This window comes from Callorhinus ursinus, unplaced genomic scaffold (genome assembly GCF_003265705.2).
Source record: "Callorhinus ursinus isolate GAN/ISIS: 27379988/994484 unplaced genomic scaffold, GSC_fseal_2.0 scaffold57, whole genome shotgun sequence".
Classification (NCBI taxonomy): Eukaryota; Metazoa; Chordata; class Mammalia; order Carnivora; family Otariidae; genus Callorhinus; species Callorhinus ursinus.
Window position 1 is genome coordinate 4,632,017 of NW_027397119.1, and position 16,689 is coordinate 4,648,705.

The 16,689-nt window shown below is 55.3% G+C and overlaps 2 protein-coding genes across 2 annotated transcripts in view; both read right to left on the minus strand.

Annotated features, from left to right (window-relative positions):
- Positions 1-1,855, minus strand: part of CACNA1S (calcium voltage-gated channel subunit alpha1 S) — a 67,896-nt gene extending 66,041 nt beyond the window's left edge. Inside the window, exon 1 of the mRNA XM_025855063.2 lies at positions 1,704-1,855. Coding sequence (XP_025710848.1) covers positions 1,704-1,855 — 152 coding nt within the window. The remainder of the gene's footprint in view (positions 1-1,703) is intronic.
- Positions 1,856-3,475: 1,620 nt separating this feature from the next.
- ASCL5 (achaete-scute family bHLH transcription factor 5) lies at positions 3,476-4,272 on the minus strand. Its single transcript, XM_073884501.1, has one exon. It carries the CDS (start codon positions 4,270-4,272, stop codon positions 3,700-3,702), a length of 573 nt encoding a protein of 190 aa, XP_073740602.1. The 3' UTR covers positions 3,476-3,699.
- Positions 4,273-16,689: the final 12,417 nt, after the last annotated feature.

A 16,689-nucleotide genomic window follows, 5' to 3' on the forward strand; every position in this document is an offset into this window, starting at 1 on the left:
CCCTTGAGTGAGGGATTGTGGGATTGGCCCCTTTAAGGGAGTGGTACAATACAGGCTGATGGGCACCATGTTGCTCCTTCCCTGCTCTCCTGCAGGTTATAGAAATGGCCAGGTTCTCCTCAGGAACAGGTAACTTCCACCTAGACGTGATGGGAGCTCGAGGCTCTGGCTCCTGGCGGAGGGCTACTCAGCTTCAAGGGCCAGGAAGACTTAATGCTCCACAGCAAACACCTGCCCATCCCCCAACCCTACCTGCCTGGCTCCTGAGGAGCCGTGACTTTCTGAGATTCTCGCCAGACAACTTGGGGGGCTCACTCAGAGAACTGGCAAGGGATGCTGGGGGCTGAGTATCTGCGGGACAGGCCCGGGAAAGGGGAAACTGCAGAGGCGGTACCTGAACACCCCCCTAACCTGAGGAAGGAATGGATAAGCCGACTGAGTCAGCAGCCCACCCCGCGCCCTCCCCAGCCACGCTCACACGCTGGCGTGCGCATCCCGCACCCACTCACGCCTCGCTCCCAGGCACACCCACCCCCTTCACAGTCATTTCCCAGGGGGCACCCCCAGGCCCATTCCTTTATGGGTGAGCAGCCCAATCCACCCCATAGGCTGAGCCACTGGAAAGCCGGTGGTGGAGGTGGAGACAGGTTGGTGGGGGGGGAACGCCCACTATGCAGAAGGTCTGGACTGACTACCCCCTTTTCTTGCTGCTGGGGTTTGAGAAGAGGTGGGCCCCAGCGGCAGAGGCCTGCAGGGGATGGTGGAGAGAGAACCCACCCCAGGGAAACCCGATCCCTCAGGAGACAGGCCAGGAGGAAGAGGCAGGGGGCACTCCGTGTCACCAGGTGCAGCTGTGGGCAGCAGGGCCGACTCTGACCCCGGCCATTCCAATTGGTCCCATGTTTTTCTTATCCTTCCTATTAGCCCTTATTCCCCTTTCTTCTAGGGAACAGCTGGTGGGAGCCCAGTCTTCCAGAACCCCACAGAAATATTTCAAATATTCCTGACCTCTCTCTCAGAAGGCACTTGACACAGCCGCTCCCCCCAGTCTCCTTCCTCCCTTCCCCAAATAACCCAGATATTTTCATCATTCTTCCCCTCAGAGCTAATGCAAACAGAGAGAGGGATTGCAAGTCCCTGTCCCCAGGGTGGTATGTCTGAGCTAAAACGGCCAGGCATCTCGGCCTGCCCCCAGAGCCCCTCACAGCAGCCCTTTGTTCAAGGCCATTTCTCCCTTGACTCCATCTTCAGCTGGACTCCCCTCACTCGGCAATCTCTTTGCCTTCATACCCTCCCACCAAGGGGGGGGAGTGGAATTTTCTTGCAGAGGCCCCTGCTTTTGTCTCTCCCATCCTGTATCAAAATGAGACCGTCGCCTCAAACCCCTCAGTGAAGCCCCACGATAATGGGATTTGGGCACACCTGCAAACCGCCCCTGTGAGCCATCCGGGCCCCTTCCGCAGAGGGTTGTCACCAGGCCTTGGGCCGAGCACTCAGGCCACAGCGGCCCCACCAGCTACTCTTTCCTCTCAGCCGAAGCCTTCCTTCCCAAAGGCTCCTTACACCCTCCTAGGGCAGTTCACCCCGTCTCCAAGTCCCCAGGCCCCTTGGCCCCCCAAAGTCTGTGATCTGTGACCGTGCTGTGCCTCCCTCTCCCATATCACACGGGCTCTGCCTGACACCCTGGAGGTCCCAAAGGATACTTCCATTCCACGATGTCGATGCAGGCCTTCCTCAGAGGGTTCTGGAGGGTCAAGCAGAACAAGGCCCGGGGTGGCCTTGGCAGAATCTCAGGAACGGGCTTCTTCGGCTGTTTCTTCCTCAGGCCCTCATCCTGGGGTGAGGACGGCTCCATGGCTTTCCTGGTGGTCTCGCTGTCTCCTGCTCCCCCACCCTGCTGCTCCCTCCTCCCTGCGTCCCCAGTGCCCCCCGCCTTGGGGACTGGACCGGCTGAGCCTGCTGGGCCAAGTGTGTCCTGCTGAGCCAGCCAGGGGGCGGGGGCAGGAGGATTACTCTCCCTGCTCCCAGCAAGTAAAATTAGCCTCCACTGGCTCCCTGCTTGCCTGGCCTGAGCTCCTGAGGCCAGGCAGCTGTCATTCCTTCCCAGCCCAGCCAGTGACATCCCAATATGTCCCTGAGGAGGTTGGTAGGGGGTGGCGGAAGGAACTTTCACACGGGCCTGGGATGGGGTCAGTGGGAGACAGGATGGAAGACTTCAAGCCTTGGGCAATAGAGCTGAATAGAGTTCAGGAAGGGGGTAACCTATGATATGGAGCCTCAAACTGCAGACGGGCTCCCTTGTGCCAAGATGAGCTTCCCCCCGCTCCCAACCCCATGGCACCCTCCTGAAAAGGTCCTGGGTGGCCTAGTTCGGCACATCTACACCACAGCCCCGTCCATCTCAGAACCTGCGGCTAGTTATCAGGCCAGACCTCGCCACCACATGCACACCCCCTGTCGGGGAAGGCTAACTCCTCCACACCGGGGTGAAAGGCTCCCTCAGAAGAACCTCGAACGTGCATACTTCAGGCACGGCGTGTAGTGACTGTGTGCTTTGTACCCTCCTCCCTCCACCCCTCCAGCGCCTAACTGTACAAGGGTTGTGTCTCCTGCCTGGGACTCTGGCCCCTCCCTGACACTGTCCCTGGCATACACTAAGCTCTCTGTAAATGTTAGTGGAATGCAGAGCTAACAGAACACCCCTGACATGGCACCCAGTACGTGTTCCGAGCTGCAGGTGGGAGTGACAAAGGGGCACTAGTGAAGTGAGGTAGACAACCATCTGGAATCACACAACTCAACAAATCTTTTATTTAGCTTCTTGGTACAAACACAGCGCCATATGGTCCCATTGCCCACAGAGGGATACAGTCTGAGGGGGAAAAACGCAGTCCTCAAGCAACCTGGGGGGAAAAGGATGAAAAGGCCACACTGGGGGGTCGGGGTGGGGGTGGGTAACCGCCCTCCATGGAGGAAGCCAGAGTGCGCCACCAAGGCACGCACATGGCCTCTTCCCAAGTCTGATCTGGGCGGAGTGTAAGCAGCAGTCTGGCCTCCTGTCTCTGCATCTGGCTTCCTTCCGGGGTGGGTGGGGTCGGGTGGGAGGCGGGGTGGCAAGCAAGCTCCCAAAGTGGACGCTAGGATTTGAGGCCATCTCGTGGGCAGCAAGGGCATGGCTCATCCCAACCAAAGACGGGCCGGCCTCCTGGGGAGTCGCAGACACAGGGCTGCACCCATGGCGACGGAGGTCGAGGTCGGAGAGGGCCCCCACAGCGGGTAGTGCACAACCGGGAGCTGAGCTCTGACTTTCCGCAGCGCGGGGCTGAAGCCGAGCGGGAGGCCGACCCAAGGGATGGCCGTGCTGGGTTACCCTCCTGCGGCCTGGAGCGGGCGCGGCGCGCACCCCGAACTTCCCCAGGCCCCTGCGCCCTCACTGCACCGACGGGGCTCCTCCGGTCTCTGTGGTGCCCCTCTCTCCCCACCTCCCCGCACCTCTGCCCCAAGCTGGAAGGAATGAGGTCGGTGGTGGCGGTGGCGGTGGCGGAGGGACGGCGTCGCAGACACCCGAGCGCCGCGGACCCGCAAACGCCAGGGGCCTGCGCCGCGCCCCGGGTGACCCGGCAGTCCCCCGGCTGCTGTCGGGAGTGGGACGGCCCTGGCGGGTCCCCCCACCACCACCACCACCAGCCCCGGTCCCGATCAGTGGCTGGATTCTTCCGACTCAAAGAACGGCGAGGAGGAGAAGCAGGAGGACTCGGACGACTCGGGCACCAGGGAGACGGGCGCCCGGGTCTCGCCGTCGCCGCGGCAGTCGGGCGGGGAGGCGGCGGGCGGCGCGCCGTCGGGGGCCGCGCTCAGCAGCTCCTGCAGGTACTTGATGTAGCGGATGGCGGCGCGCAGGGTCTCCACCTTGCTGAGCCGCTTCTCGGCCAGCGCGCCCGGGAGGTGGCCGCGGAGGCGCGCGTAGCCCTCGTTGACGCACTTGACCCGCTGCCGCTCGCGCTCGTTGCGCTTCTGGATGAAGGCGGGCTCGAAGGGGTAGTCGTACACCCCGAAGGCACCGGGGAAGGGCACGTAGGGGAACACGCCCGCGTAGGCATCGTAGTACTGCGGCTCGGCCGGGCCCGGGTACAGCAGCAAGGGCACGTTGCCCAGGGGCTCGGCGGGGGGCAAGGGCGCCCGGCGCGGAGCCGGCACGACGCCCAGCTGCATGCAGCTGGGGGACGCCAGGGGCCGCCGGTCCACCAGGGCCCGGCAGAAGTTATTGTTCATGGTGCTGCGTGGAGCTGCACCCAGAGGCAGACCCTCCCCGAATCGCCCCTGCCTGGGCTCTGCGCGGTCCCGACCACAGGGACGAGTCACATCGCCAGCAGCAGCCCCGGGGTACCAGGATGGGTTAGGGCTCCTCTTCGCCCTCTGGGGTGGCCTCCGAGATCTCCCTGACAGGAGTCATTGCTGTGGCCTTAGTGTGGCTCCTGGCAGAGGCTCAGCAGTTCCCTCTCCGGTCCAGCCGTGGCGCCGCAGAACTCCGGGGACCCCGGCCTTCTTCCGTGGCGCCCATGGGCGGGGCAGCAGGCCTCGGCACCCCGGCTCCTCCTGAGCCCAGCATGGGCACCTCCCACGGGCACTAACCCTGGGACTTCATACTTGGGGCCAGAGGTGCCCGGTTCTTGTTCCTCGCGGCCTTGGGGATCCCCCAGCCGCCAGGGGCCTCACAACCGCGGCTGTTGTGAGAAGTGTGCCCGCTCAGCTCAGGGAAATGTTTCTAAAGAAGAGGAGAGTGAACATATCAATTAGGAATTGTATTATGGGCTCTTCTGTGTCACAACCCCCCCCCCCAAGGGGATCGTAAGCGTCCGGAGCTGAGGCAGTGTGGCTGCTGAGGAGGAGGAGGGTAGGGGCAGAGCTGGGTTCAAACCTGTGTTCATCCTTTCATGGTTGGGGGACCTCTCTGCGTCCTGGTTTCCACATATGGAGATAATTCAACATCCCTCACAGGAGATTAATAATAATATGTGAGAATCAAATGAGAAAAAATATACCAAAAAACACCTCCTGGGCCCGGCTTATAAAAAGCGCCCAATGACCCTATGATTTAGCAATTTCACTACTAGCTATTTACCTAAATGACACAAAAATACGAATTCAAAGGGATTCATGCGCCCCGATGTTTATAGCAGCATTCCCTACAGTAGCCAAATTATGGAAAGTGTCATTGATAGATGAATGGATTAAGAAGACATGATGTGTGTATACACATACACACACACACACACACACACACACATATAATGGAGTATTACTCAGCCATAAAAAAGAATGAAGTCTTGCCATTTGCAACAACACAGATGATGGAGCTAGAGTGTATAACGCTAAGCAAACTAAGTCAGAGAAAGACAAATACCATATGATTTCACTCATGTAGAATTTAAGAAACAAAACAAATGAGCAAAGGGGAAAAAAGAGAGAGAGGCAAACCAAGAAAGAGACTCTTAACTACAGAGAACGAACTGCTGGTTACCAGAGGGAAGGGGGTGGGGGGAGGGGGGAAACAGGTGATGGGGATTAAGGAGGGCACTTGTGATGAGCACCTTGCATTGTATGGAAGTGTTGAATTACTATATTGTACATCTGCAACTAGCATTACACTGTATGTTAACTAACTGGAATTTAAATTAAACTTAAAATGAACTAGCACAGTGGCCACCACAAGTCCACCAAGGGGGGTAACTCTTTCCTGAAGGAAGTGAATCCGATTCCGAGAGACTCGGGTGTTGCTGGGACTTCCACAGCCCTCTGTCCGGCGGAGCGGCAACACCAAAGCCTTCTGTGCCCTGTGCCCGTGGATCCAGGCTGCACCCTCCCACCCCGTCCTGGGCTTCTCCTTCGTGGCACTTAACGGAAGTGTCTATTCTCTCACCTCTGTGTGCCCAGAGCCCGGCCAGCTCCTGGCCTGTAGCAGACGCTGCACAAATGCTCGTTGAAGAACTGGCCGGAGGGCTAGGCAGCAAGCTGGGCTTGTCAGGGTTGGGCTCGGTTACACACGGCCTTTCCCAGGCTCTAGGAAGCTTCTGTCTCAGAAATAAGCGGCCCGCGTCGAATTTAAGTGCCACCAACCCTCATCCCATGTGGTTAGCAGGTTCGGCCTGGGTGTCATTTCCTCCAGGAATTCTCTCAGGCCCTGTTCTCCCCACTTGTGTGTGTCCCCAGTGTCCTACAAATGCCATCTTAGCCCCTGTCACACGACTCTGTCATCGTCCTCCTCGTGGAAGATGGAGTGACTGAGGGAGCTGCACCCACGCGGGGAGAGATGGGGCAGCAGGAGGCCTTGGACCAGGCCTTTCCATGAGACAAGAAGGGGCTAGCTCTCTCCCTGACAGGGGGAGCTTGGTGCCTCAGATTCCTGGGGGAGTCTGCTTCTGCACTTTCTCATCTTAGTCCTTAATTGGGCCCCAACTCTGTTGCCAGCTAGCTCTGCCCTTGCTGAATGAAAACTGGGAACAATGAACAGCAATTCTAGGTGTCATGCAGACTTGCATCTGCTCTCAAGAGTGGAAGCAAATGTGCCAGACATCAGGACAAATTCACATACCCCTCCCCTGCTCAGCAGCATTTCAGGGCTCCCTGCTGCCTTCGAGGGAAGGTTCTAGACTATCTCTTTCCAACAGCCTCTCAGCTCCATCAGGACCAGTCTCCTCTCGTCATTCTCTGCTCATTCCTGACCTCTCTCCTTGGCTTCTACTGACAGGCCTTGGCACCCTTTGCATAGCTTTCTCGATTTTCCCCATTCCTGCCAACCTTTGAGGGAGCTCCCGCCCATGCTGACTGCCTGAGCTCAGCAGTTCCCAGCATGGACTCTCAGGGTTGTGCCTTCTGAGTCTTCAGCCAGATTGTAAGCCACCAGAGGGCAGGGGCTTGGCCCTTCATTCTAAGCTAAAGCTCTCTGCCCCTTGCCCGGTGTTGGGTACCTAACACTGCTGAAAATTATTTGCTAGCAGTGCCCTGTTTTGGTAAAAACATGAGATCCAGACTGTACTCTCCCACGTGACCTCTGTCTATTCAAATTTGATTTAATTACTCAACTTTACTTTGATAGAGGTCAGAAGTTTATTTGTATCTAGTGACAATTTTACAAATATAGCTTAATATCTATTTGTGTTGACTCAATATTCAATATTTACTTACGTTCCAGACATACTGTTCCCATTGTTTTCATAAAACCATTCAGACAAGTGACAAACAAGAAACCTCACAGCCTTACGGCCCCTGAGACACTTCTCTCTCTACTGTCAGGAAAGAGCTCATAACCCGGCTGGGAGCCCAGGTGAGGACACACCCGCAGCTGCATTGTGTTCTTCTTCTGCCATCGAATCCCCCACCCCAGACCAGAAGCCGGGGACACAGTGTGGTAGGTTATCCCCGAGAGGCAAGAGAACCGTTCACTCAGCACTTATTTACTGGGGCCCTTGTGTACATGAGGGGCACTCTGGGCACTGGGATAGAGCAGTGAACAAAACACTGTAGTGAAATAACAGTAATGATAATTCTAGCTGTTATTTATTATTTGTGATGCGCGAGGCAGTGTTACGTGCTTTCCATGGACTGTCCCATTTAACTCCTACACCATTCTCGTGAAGTCAGTGCTAAGATCACCCAGTTTTACAGGTGAGGAACCTGAGGCTCATAAAGGTTAAGGTACTGGTCCAAGTTTCCACAGTTAGTAATTTCATAAACTAACAAATCTAAATGACCATACCCTTCTTCACCCCTTCTCCCAGGATGTCTCCCCGCGGCTTCACATTTGAACCAAAAGATCAGAGGAGCTTGTTTTGACCTAACACAAGTATCTTATTAAATTATGATTCCTGTTGGAGGGGATGTCCCCCTGCAGATCCGAGTAATCGTGCTGTGATTGAGCATCTGCTCTGGTGACAGAGGTTCCGCAGGTCACCTTGGTCAACCTTGGGAAGGGAGCGCCCCCTTGAGGATATTCTCAGGAGGGTAGCCGTGGAGATCTGCGGGTGGAAAGGCAGGTAACTGGGATGTAATCAGACTGAGTCAAGCACCAGGAGCTGTACCCCAGGGATCCTGATAAAGAGCCCCCTTGCCTGAGCTCAGACACCCTGAATAGTGGGATGCTCCACACTCAATGATCTGCAGCCTGGTCAGGATCTGATCAGCAGCCAAGAACTGCTAACCCTTGCGCTCAGGCCGCCGGACTGGGCAGAACCATTTGCTAACAGTGCCACCGTGTGGCGAAAAGAAGCAATGGCAGTAGCTGATCGAAGAAATTCCAGGTCGGGACCTCATGAGTTTTAACCAACTTGCTGTTATAACTCCCTTTGGGAACTGTGTTTCCAGATCTTTTGGAAATCTAGGGGGACAGGAAGACACTCCCCGATGAAGAGTCACTCAGTTTTCTGTTAACATGCACGAATTCTCTTCCTGAGTTTGTGGATCAATTCGCATCACTTAAACTTTCATCATATACAGATACATAAAGTACGTATAATCAAGCATATTTTGTGATTTGTTTTGAACAGAAAATAGCACATTGTGTTAGTATCAGGCAACTCACTAGAGAGAAGTGTGGTTTGGAAGTCAGTATAGGAAGTCCCCCCACCCCCTCACTTCCCCCACCACCCACCCCACTCCTGCACACCTTAGCAGTGGTGGTGACTATTGACTGGGTCAAGTTCAACCAACCCATAGATTGTTTTAAGTAGCCACAAAATAGCACCCGTGGGCAACACTGTCCATGTTTCAAAGGGGCCTTGGCTCCTCTCTGGGGCTGAGGGCACTCCTTGCCCGTGGCATCCCCCCCCCCCCCCCCCCCCAGTTTTCCCCCCCCCCGTTTAATTTCACCCTGGCATGGCAGAGCAGATGTGCTTGGCGAGAGGCACCTGATATTCTTCCATGAAGCTCACTTCATGACGCAAGACACTGAGCTTCCCCTTTTAGGACCTCAATATGTTCACACCATATAGCTGCTTTGTTAAAGGCCAACTGTCATCAAGTTATTATACAAAGGACTCCATAACCCCGAATCCAACTTGCAACAGAGAGAGTCAGTTGCCAGTGGGGGTGTCCTGGGCTTCCTTCCCAAAGTGTTGCTGTTCCTAATTGTGCAGCATGTAGCATTTGCCCCACCAGTCTCAGCTACTTGTTGTCACATGCTGCCAGAGGCACTAATGTCACAACCCCCCGGGATGGCACATTATTATAACTCCTTGCTGATGGTGTCGTGAGCACTGCCTGCCGACCCCTGTCCCAGCCCTGCCCCAAGTGTCCAGTGGCTACTCAGCCCCATCTCCCCACTTTGCCTCCCGCTGTACTCTTGGTGGCCCACGGGCAGCCAGCAGGCGCTCTCCCCAGGGTACCTCCTGACACCGCCTCCCGACCAGGTTGTTAACTGGAAGGGAAAGAATGCCTGTCTTATACTTCATTTTTAAGACAATAGTATGTGCTCAATCAATGTTTGTTGATTGACACTGGGAATCCCTGGGGAGGGCTGAACCATCATTTATCAAACAAAGGGAGATGTGAACTTCCAACAGGCTGGACCACTTAAGGAGCAGGTAACCTACTTTTCTACCTTTGTAGCTTCTCTCACTGTCTTCACCGGGACTGGAGCCAGAGGGGGGAGTCTGAGGTCAGAAACTGGCTGGCATGGAATGCATGGCTTCAGCAGTGGCTTTGGGGGAAGTGAGTTCATGGTCTTCTGCTTCTCCTACCACTCTGAGAGATTCCTACAGTTGACAGATCCAAGATGGTGCTTTTCAACACCTGAATCGAGACTTCTTCCAGAGCCCTGCCACCCCCTGCTGCCAAAACCTGGGAGGATTTATAAGGAAACCAAGCACTCAAAATGACAGAGTGGGGGGCCTGGCTGACTCAGTCGGTGCAGCATGCAACTCTTGATCTCAGGGTCGTGAGTTTGAGCCCCACACTGGGTGTAGAGATTAGTTAAATTAAAAAAAAAATGTTTTTAAGGACAGAACTCATTGGCTTTGTGCTGTCATCTTGCACATCCCCCAGCCTCTAGCAAGGTGGTCAATAAAACTTTTCCCCAAAAGCTCCATGGTCAAATACTTTGAGAAATGCAGCCCCCTTTATTCCCTTTCTAGGAGACTCACAGGGTCCATTAGCATCCCAGAGAAAGCCCTGCAGTAAAGAAAGCTGGTTTTGGTTAACTCAGAAATTCCCAAATGGACCTCAGAACACTTCTTTTTCCCTCAAGCCTGCTAACATCAAATAGAATACATTTCAGGGAATTGTACTTTAAATCTCCAGGATAAATATGTACTTTGTCTTTTTTAAGTAAGAAATGTCACAACCTTCCTTGGGAGTCTGTCTTATAGCCTCTAACTCTTTCTAGAAGGATAAACTCACCACTCCCACCATATTCATATGCAACACCCCCAAATATATGTATAACATACATAATCATTTCAGAATCTCAATGATATTACACTGGATCTGACCAAGGCCAGGCCCAGTGGCCACATACCCACATAGTGCCTTTGGAAGGTTAGAAACTGCCTTGTCCTCTGGGCAGAAGCGGAGCTTGTGCAGGCTGAGTTCAGCCCCTCTGCCCCCACCCCTGCACTGGACGAGGCAGCACTGCAGTGGCCTCAGCCCCAGAGCTGCCTAGCCACCCACTACCCGCCCAGCCATCCTTCCTGCTCAGGTTCTGGAAAGCTCTGGTTGCTCCTGAGGAAACTGTGTGCACCACTTCCAGCAAGAGAATGGCGCTGCAGACCTCTGGCACGGGCTGACGAAGCCATGTGCTCGAGCACGGCGTCACTCTGCCGAGCATCTCCAAGGAGAGGAAAGGAGGGGAAAGGAAGCCTAATGGGGATTAGGTGCCTTCCGATGTCGGATATTCTGCTTGCTGCTCTGCTCTCCCCGGCTCGTGTAACCCTCACCGCCTCACACTTCCACTTCCAGAAGAGGAAATGGAGGCTCAGAGGTGAAAAGAGCTGCTCAGTGTCACACGGCTTGGGTGCGATTTAGCAGAGGTGGATCAGGTTGATACAGCATGTGTCCCACTGTCTGTCAATTCACCCACCGAACATCTCCTGAGCTCCTTCCAGGAAGCTGCTGTGGGTTGGGGCCCAGCACAGGACAGCCGCAACTGCCGTCCCCAGTTTGGCAGAGGAAGGAAAGACTGCATGCTCGTAGCAGTGCCCATCACATACCCAGCGCTCTCCTATGTGCCAGACACGGTTCTCAGTGTGCTCTCCTTACAGCCCCAGGAGGCCAGCGCGGACGGCATCCTGTGTTACAGGCAAGGACGAGAAGGCTCAGAGAGGTTAAGCGTCTTGCCCAAGGTAACACAGCTGTACAGGACAGAGCTGAGATTCATATCCAGGTATTTGGGCTCCTGAGTAAGCACCACTCACCATAGTACTTAGAGGGAGAAATCCCACCAGAGAGGCAAAAGCAAATGGAGCTGAGAGAAGGTAAAGACACCCGGCATGATGTGAAGGAACATGCACTGGGTTACTCTCTCAGCTCAGCTCCGGACATCCCAGAACCAGAACATGGGGACAGGGACATATGCCTGATCTGTTTGGTGATCCAATGGGTAAGTTTGTAAAATCACTCTGTGAACTGCAAAGTTCCAGACATATGTAAAAGGATTATAATTATTAACTATGTGATTGCCATTTTAAAAGAAGCAGCCACCAATCCGGTGCCATCTCTCTCTGCACGTTGGAAGGGCAAGAGCCAAGGGGTCGGGAAGATTCTCAAATATCCTTTCAAGCCTGCAATGAACTTTGGGGAAAACTCATTCTTGCATTTACTACCAAGGGACCCGCTGGATCTACCTTCAGAAACAGTGACCTGCTGGCTCAGGAGCCATTGAGAGCTTGAAATTCAGAGCACGGCTGGACAATAGCTAACTTATAAGATTTCCTCCATGTTGGCCACTATTGTAAATGACACAGATAGGTGTGCTTGCTTGTACACACACACACACACACACACACACAGTCAGTGATTTAATCCTCACTACAAGGTAGGTACTCTTAATATCCTTATTTTGCAGATAGGAAACTGAAGTACAGAGAGGTAAAGTAACTTTCCTAAGGTCACACAGCTGATCAATATTAAACTTGGCACTTAAGAGAAACTGGCATACACCTTGGGACTGGCTAGGCATCACCCTTCCGTCTGGGGGTGTCTTTTTTAGCAGCCTAAGAGAATGAGTAAAAAAGAAATTCAGAAGAAGAAAGACCATTCCAGTCATTGCTCTTTCTACCCACACTCTCACCCTTGTCCCCTGCTGCCAGTGACACCCAAAACAGGGAGGAAAGACACTACAGTCTAGAAGCCAGGACATCTGGAGTCCTCTGGATCCGAAGCTACCAATAAGTACTAATGTGACTTGGTGGACAAATCTCACCATCAGACAAAACTGCTCCTTCCCTAGCCTTCAGAGAGGGTGTGAGTAGAAAGAGCTCAAAGGAGCCCAACAACCTCATGGTGGGGGTGGTGTCAGGTGGCAGGAGGGCAGCTGGGGAATGAAAGGCAAAGGGAAGGGACCCTGGTCAAAATTTTGAGGGGAGCGCAGTGTTTAACCTGATTCCCCTGGCTGAAGGAATACCAACTGCTTCCAAATGCAAGTTACTCTGATTCCTGTTCGGACCATTACCTGCACAGAGCAGGCGCTCAAGAGCATTTCTGAACCCTTGTGATTAATCAACGCTAATTTCAAAGACAAAAACGGGGAAGGAAAATCATCCTATGGATGCCTGAAAGGCATGGGGAGCATCAACCAGGCAATTCTGCAGGAGAGCTTGGACTGAGAAACTGGAGCTGGGCCTGAGTTTCCCCAGTGGAGAACAGTCGGTTGCAGGCTGGGTACACAGGCCGAGAGGGCACCACGGAAGATGGCCCCGAGGGTGCTGCTCTCCAGAACCACCCCCTCAGCCATGAGTGTGGCAGTCGCCTCCCTGGGTGGGCCTCCTGCCCTGGGCCCAGCACCCACCTCAGGCAGAGACCTGGGCTTTAGGGCCCATATCATTGCCGACTCAGGGAACAAAGGAAAGACTCTCACCCCCTTTGCCACAGAAGAAAGTTGCCCTCGTAGGCGATGGGTATTTCATGGGTAAAAAGTCCCTTTGGGCCACCGAACAAAAGTCTGAGGTTCCCTGAGGCCCCTCCCAGCCAACTGTGGCTCGGGATTCTGGCTTTGCCACTTCCCAGCTCGAGCAGCCCGAGCCACCCTGTTCTATTTCCTCTTCTGTAGGTGGGGGACAGCAGTGGCACTCACTCCCTAGGGTCACTGCACGGGTCCCAGAGGCCCCAGGTGAGAGCGTCGTTGGGTGCCGCCCGACTGGTCAGCCGCTGCCACTGTGGGTGGGAGCTGCTCTCCAGGCTCTGGTCCTGACCCCGCAAGTCCTCCAGACGCACGGAACGAGTTTATCCTCTAAAACGTTACTTCGATCATGTTGCCCCCCGCCTAGACGATTTATAACTCTTACGAGCATACACTCTCTTGCCCAGCACTGAAGGTCCTCAGCAGTATGCCGTCCTCCTCGTCGTCCGGTCTTCTGTCTCAGCACATCACCAAATCAGCCCTCGCCTCCAGTATGACCCATTTTGCCACACCAGCTACCTTCTCCCCATGATGCCCAGGTCACTTCCCTCCTGGAGCTTGAGCCTTTCTACCACCGGTGTGAGACACACTAGACGTGGTTAGAAGTGCTTAGACCAGTGCTTAGCACAGAGTAAGTTCTACATTTCTACCTTTCTACCCATCCAAACTCAACTCCTCCTCTGGAACCCGCTGGAGTCTGTCCTTGCCCGGAGCCTTCCCTGCCCCTCCCATTCTGTTCTGTTCTTGTTCTTTCTCCCCTGAATCCTAAAGCCTTTGCGTGTTGGTCCCTCACTGGCCATCACAGGCTTGGGGACCTCTCTCTCTCTGCTTGCTGATGACCTTGTTTACAGATTTGCATCTTGGTCTCTCAAAGAGCAAGGCAGGATGGTGTCGCATGCACCTCAGCATCCTGCAGGGCCAGTGCTGCTCCTGACACCCGGGAGGTGCCCCCAGAAGGAGCCGAAATGCGGAGGGGCAATTCAGTGGCCAAGCGCGTGGTCATATGTGAGCGCCGCCCACGTGATCCACAACGCCGTGGGGACGCAGGCGCTCACGAGCCACGTCTAGTGTGTCTCACACCGGTGGTGGAGCAGCTTATACAGACCTTCCGCGCCTGAAATTACAAAACTTTTCAGTCCAAGCTGCTTCCTCCGGCAGGAGGAAAGACAGTGTTTTAATGAGGACAGAATCTTGGCTCACTTCACAGGGAAGGGGGCTGCAATTTATTGGGCACCTACCATGTGCTAGCAGCGTTTTTAATCCCCTTGTGCTAACTTTTCTTCCCTGTGTTGCAGACGGGGAAACTGAGGCTCGGAGAGCTTCAGTGAGACGTTTCTAGGAACTAGCAGGATTAAAAAAAAAAACTTATGTAGAACTTACTCTGTGCTAAGCACTGGTCTAAGCACTTCTCTCGTTTGATTCTCACAGCAGCGCTGTGAGGTAGGTATTACTGACCCATTTCACAGGTGATGGGACAGAGACCCAGATAAGCAAATGGTCTGTGGTCACACAGCTACTAAGTGATGGAGCTGGGAATTGACCCAGACCGTCTGCTCCAGAGGCCGTGCCGCTAACCACTGCCCTGTACCACCTCCAGCCTGCTCCCACGTTCAGGCAGAGGACCAAGCTCTCCCCTGCCCAGACCCTGCCCATTTTAGCTGCTTTCCAGGAGACATTACCCCCAGCTGATTTCCACCCAGAAAACCCATACTTTAGTCTCTGGACACTGGCAGGCATCAGGCATTGGGCTAAACCCAGTGGCAATGGACTCTCCCAAGATCAAGTCCACAGAAAAATTCCCAGTTGGTGGCAAAGCCCTTGGCAGCACAGCTAATCTCGCCTGCTCCCCTCGGAGACGTTACACCAGCCAGCAGGTGGCTCGGCTCTGCTTTCCTTTCCTTTGGGGAGGAAAGCCATTGGGGGTGGCTAAGCCCTGAGTAAACTGTTCCCAGCCTCACTCCTCCAGGCCGGGTGGGGCCGGCACTCTTTCGGCACAAAACTCAGCGCCATCCCTCAGCCCCAACCTTTGCACAGTTACCTCTCGGGGGAGCACTCCACCAGCACTGCTGCTGCCACTCCCAGGGATCTGCCGCTCGCGGGCCTTCAGGGGGACAGAGGGATCTCCGGGGCTGCCCACCTGCCCTGCGGTGCCGTCGGCAGCCTCTGGGCCAGCTTCCCTGCCACAGCACCAGGAGCCAGGTACACTTTCCTGATTAAGCTTCAAACGGCGACACACCCAGAAGGGGAGGGAGGAGGGCGATGGGGGTGGGGGGGCCCCTCTGATCTGGGATCCACTCCCAAGGAGGAGAGAGGGCCACTCTTGGCCTCCTGTGATTGGCTGTGCTGTGTCCAAGCAAGACAAATGCAGCTCCAGCTGGAGCCGAGGGCGAGTGGAGATGCTGTCCTCTCAGGGTCCTGCCCAGCTGAGGGACAAGGGCGCGGGGGGGGGGGGGGGGGGGGGGGGGGGGGGGGGGACGGCACACCTGGCCCCGGGCTGGCCGGGCTGGCCGGGAGGTTCTAAGCCTCTAAAATGGAAATCAGTGCAGAATTAGAGCTTAGGAAATGCCTCCTGAGTGTGCAGGGCGCAAAGCCCAGGAAGGCGCAGGGAGTCTCTTCTCGTGGGGGCGGTCCTTACGCTTAGGGGAAGACAACCCTCTCTCTGGAGTGGCTTTATGACCCCAGTTTGGGTGTTGGAGCTGTTGTGATCACTGGGCACTCCTGGGGATGAATGGGGGACCCAGAGGGGTGCAGTGGCCCTCCAGGGACACAGTTCCAGGGCTGGGCAGGATGCTTACTCGCACTGCCGGGCTGGGGGCTGCCATGCGCCACTGGGGACTACCGGGCTGCAGGAGGCTATTCCACAAAACTGCCTCGTGCCAGAGCTGGAGGGGGCCCTTGGAGGCCACCCAGGCCATGGAAACTGGCACCCAGAGAGGTAGGGTTTGCCCAAGACACACAGCCAGCTAGTTTAGCCTTCTGCAAAGCAAGAGCCCAGCACCGGCCAAGCTTACTTAGATGAGGTAGAAGCATGGAGACCTGTGTTCTAGCCTCTGCCTCATCACCCTCACCTCTGCGGTGAATCCCATACTGTTTCCTTGCGCAAAGTGCCTGGGGAGCCCACGGGAGCCCTCTCAGCAGCAGGGGAAGACACTCCTTTCCCTCAAGTGGTTACAAACTACACCACGGGGCACTTACCACCCGTCAGGCCCTGTTCTGCTCACAGACGCACACCGACCCCTTCCAACACCCTGTGAGATAAGCTAATATTCCCACTTCTCGGTCGAAGAAACGAAGACAGATTAATTTGCCCAAGTTCATAGGGCTCGGAAGAGGCAGCGCGGGGACTGGGCCCTGGGGGGCCTGGCTCCCATGTCTATATCCCTGACCACTGCGCTATAGTGTCCTTTGGTGGGTCCCAGGTCGAGGGTTTCCGGGCATGGGTCCCCTTGGTGCCTGCTCGGAGTTCCCCTGGCCCCGCTACACCGGCAGAAACTAGAGAAGACCCTCCTTCACTACTGATTGGCACCCCCCTTCAACCAGGGGGAGACTGAAATCTAGGGAGAGTGGGTGGCTTACAGATG

Excerpts from the sequence above, each read along its gene's own strand:
- ASCL5 (XM_073884501.1), bottom strand. The coding sequence starts at position 4,272 with ATGAACAATAACTTCTGCCGGGCCCTGGTGGACCGGCGGCCCCTGGCG.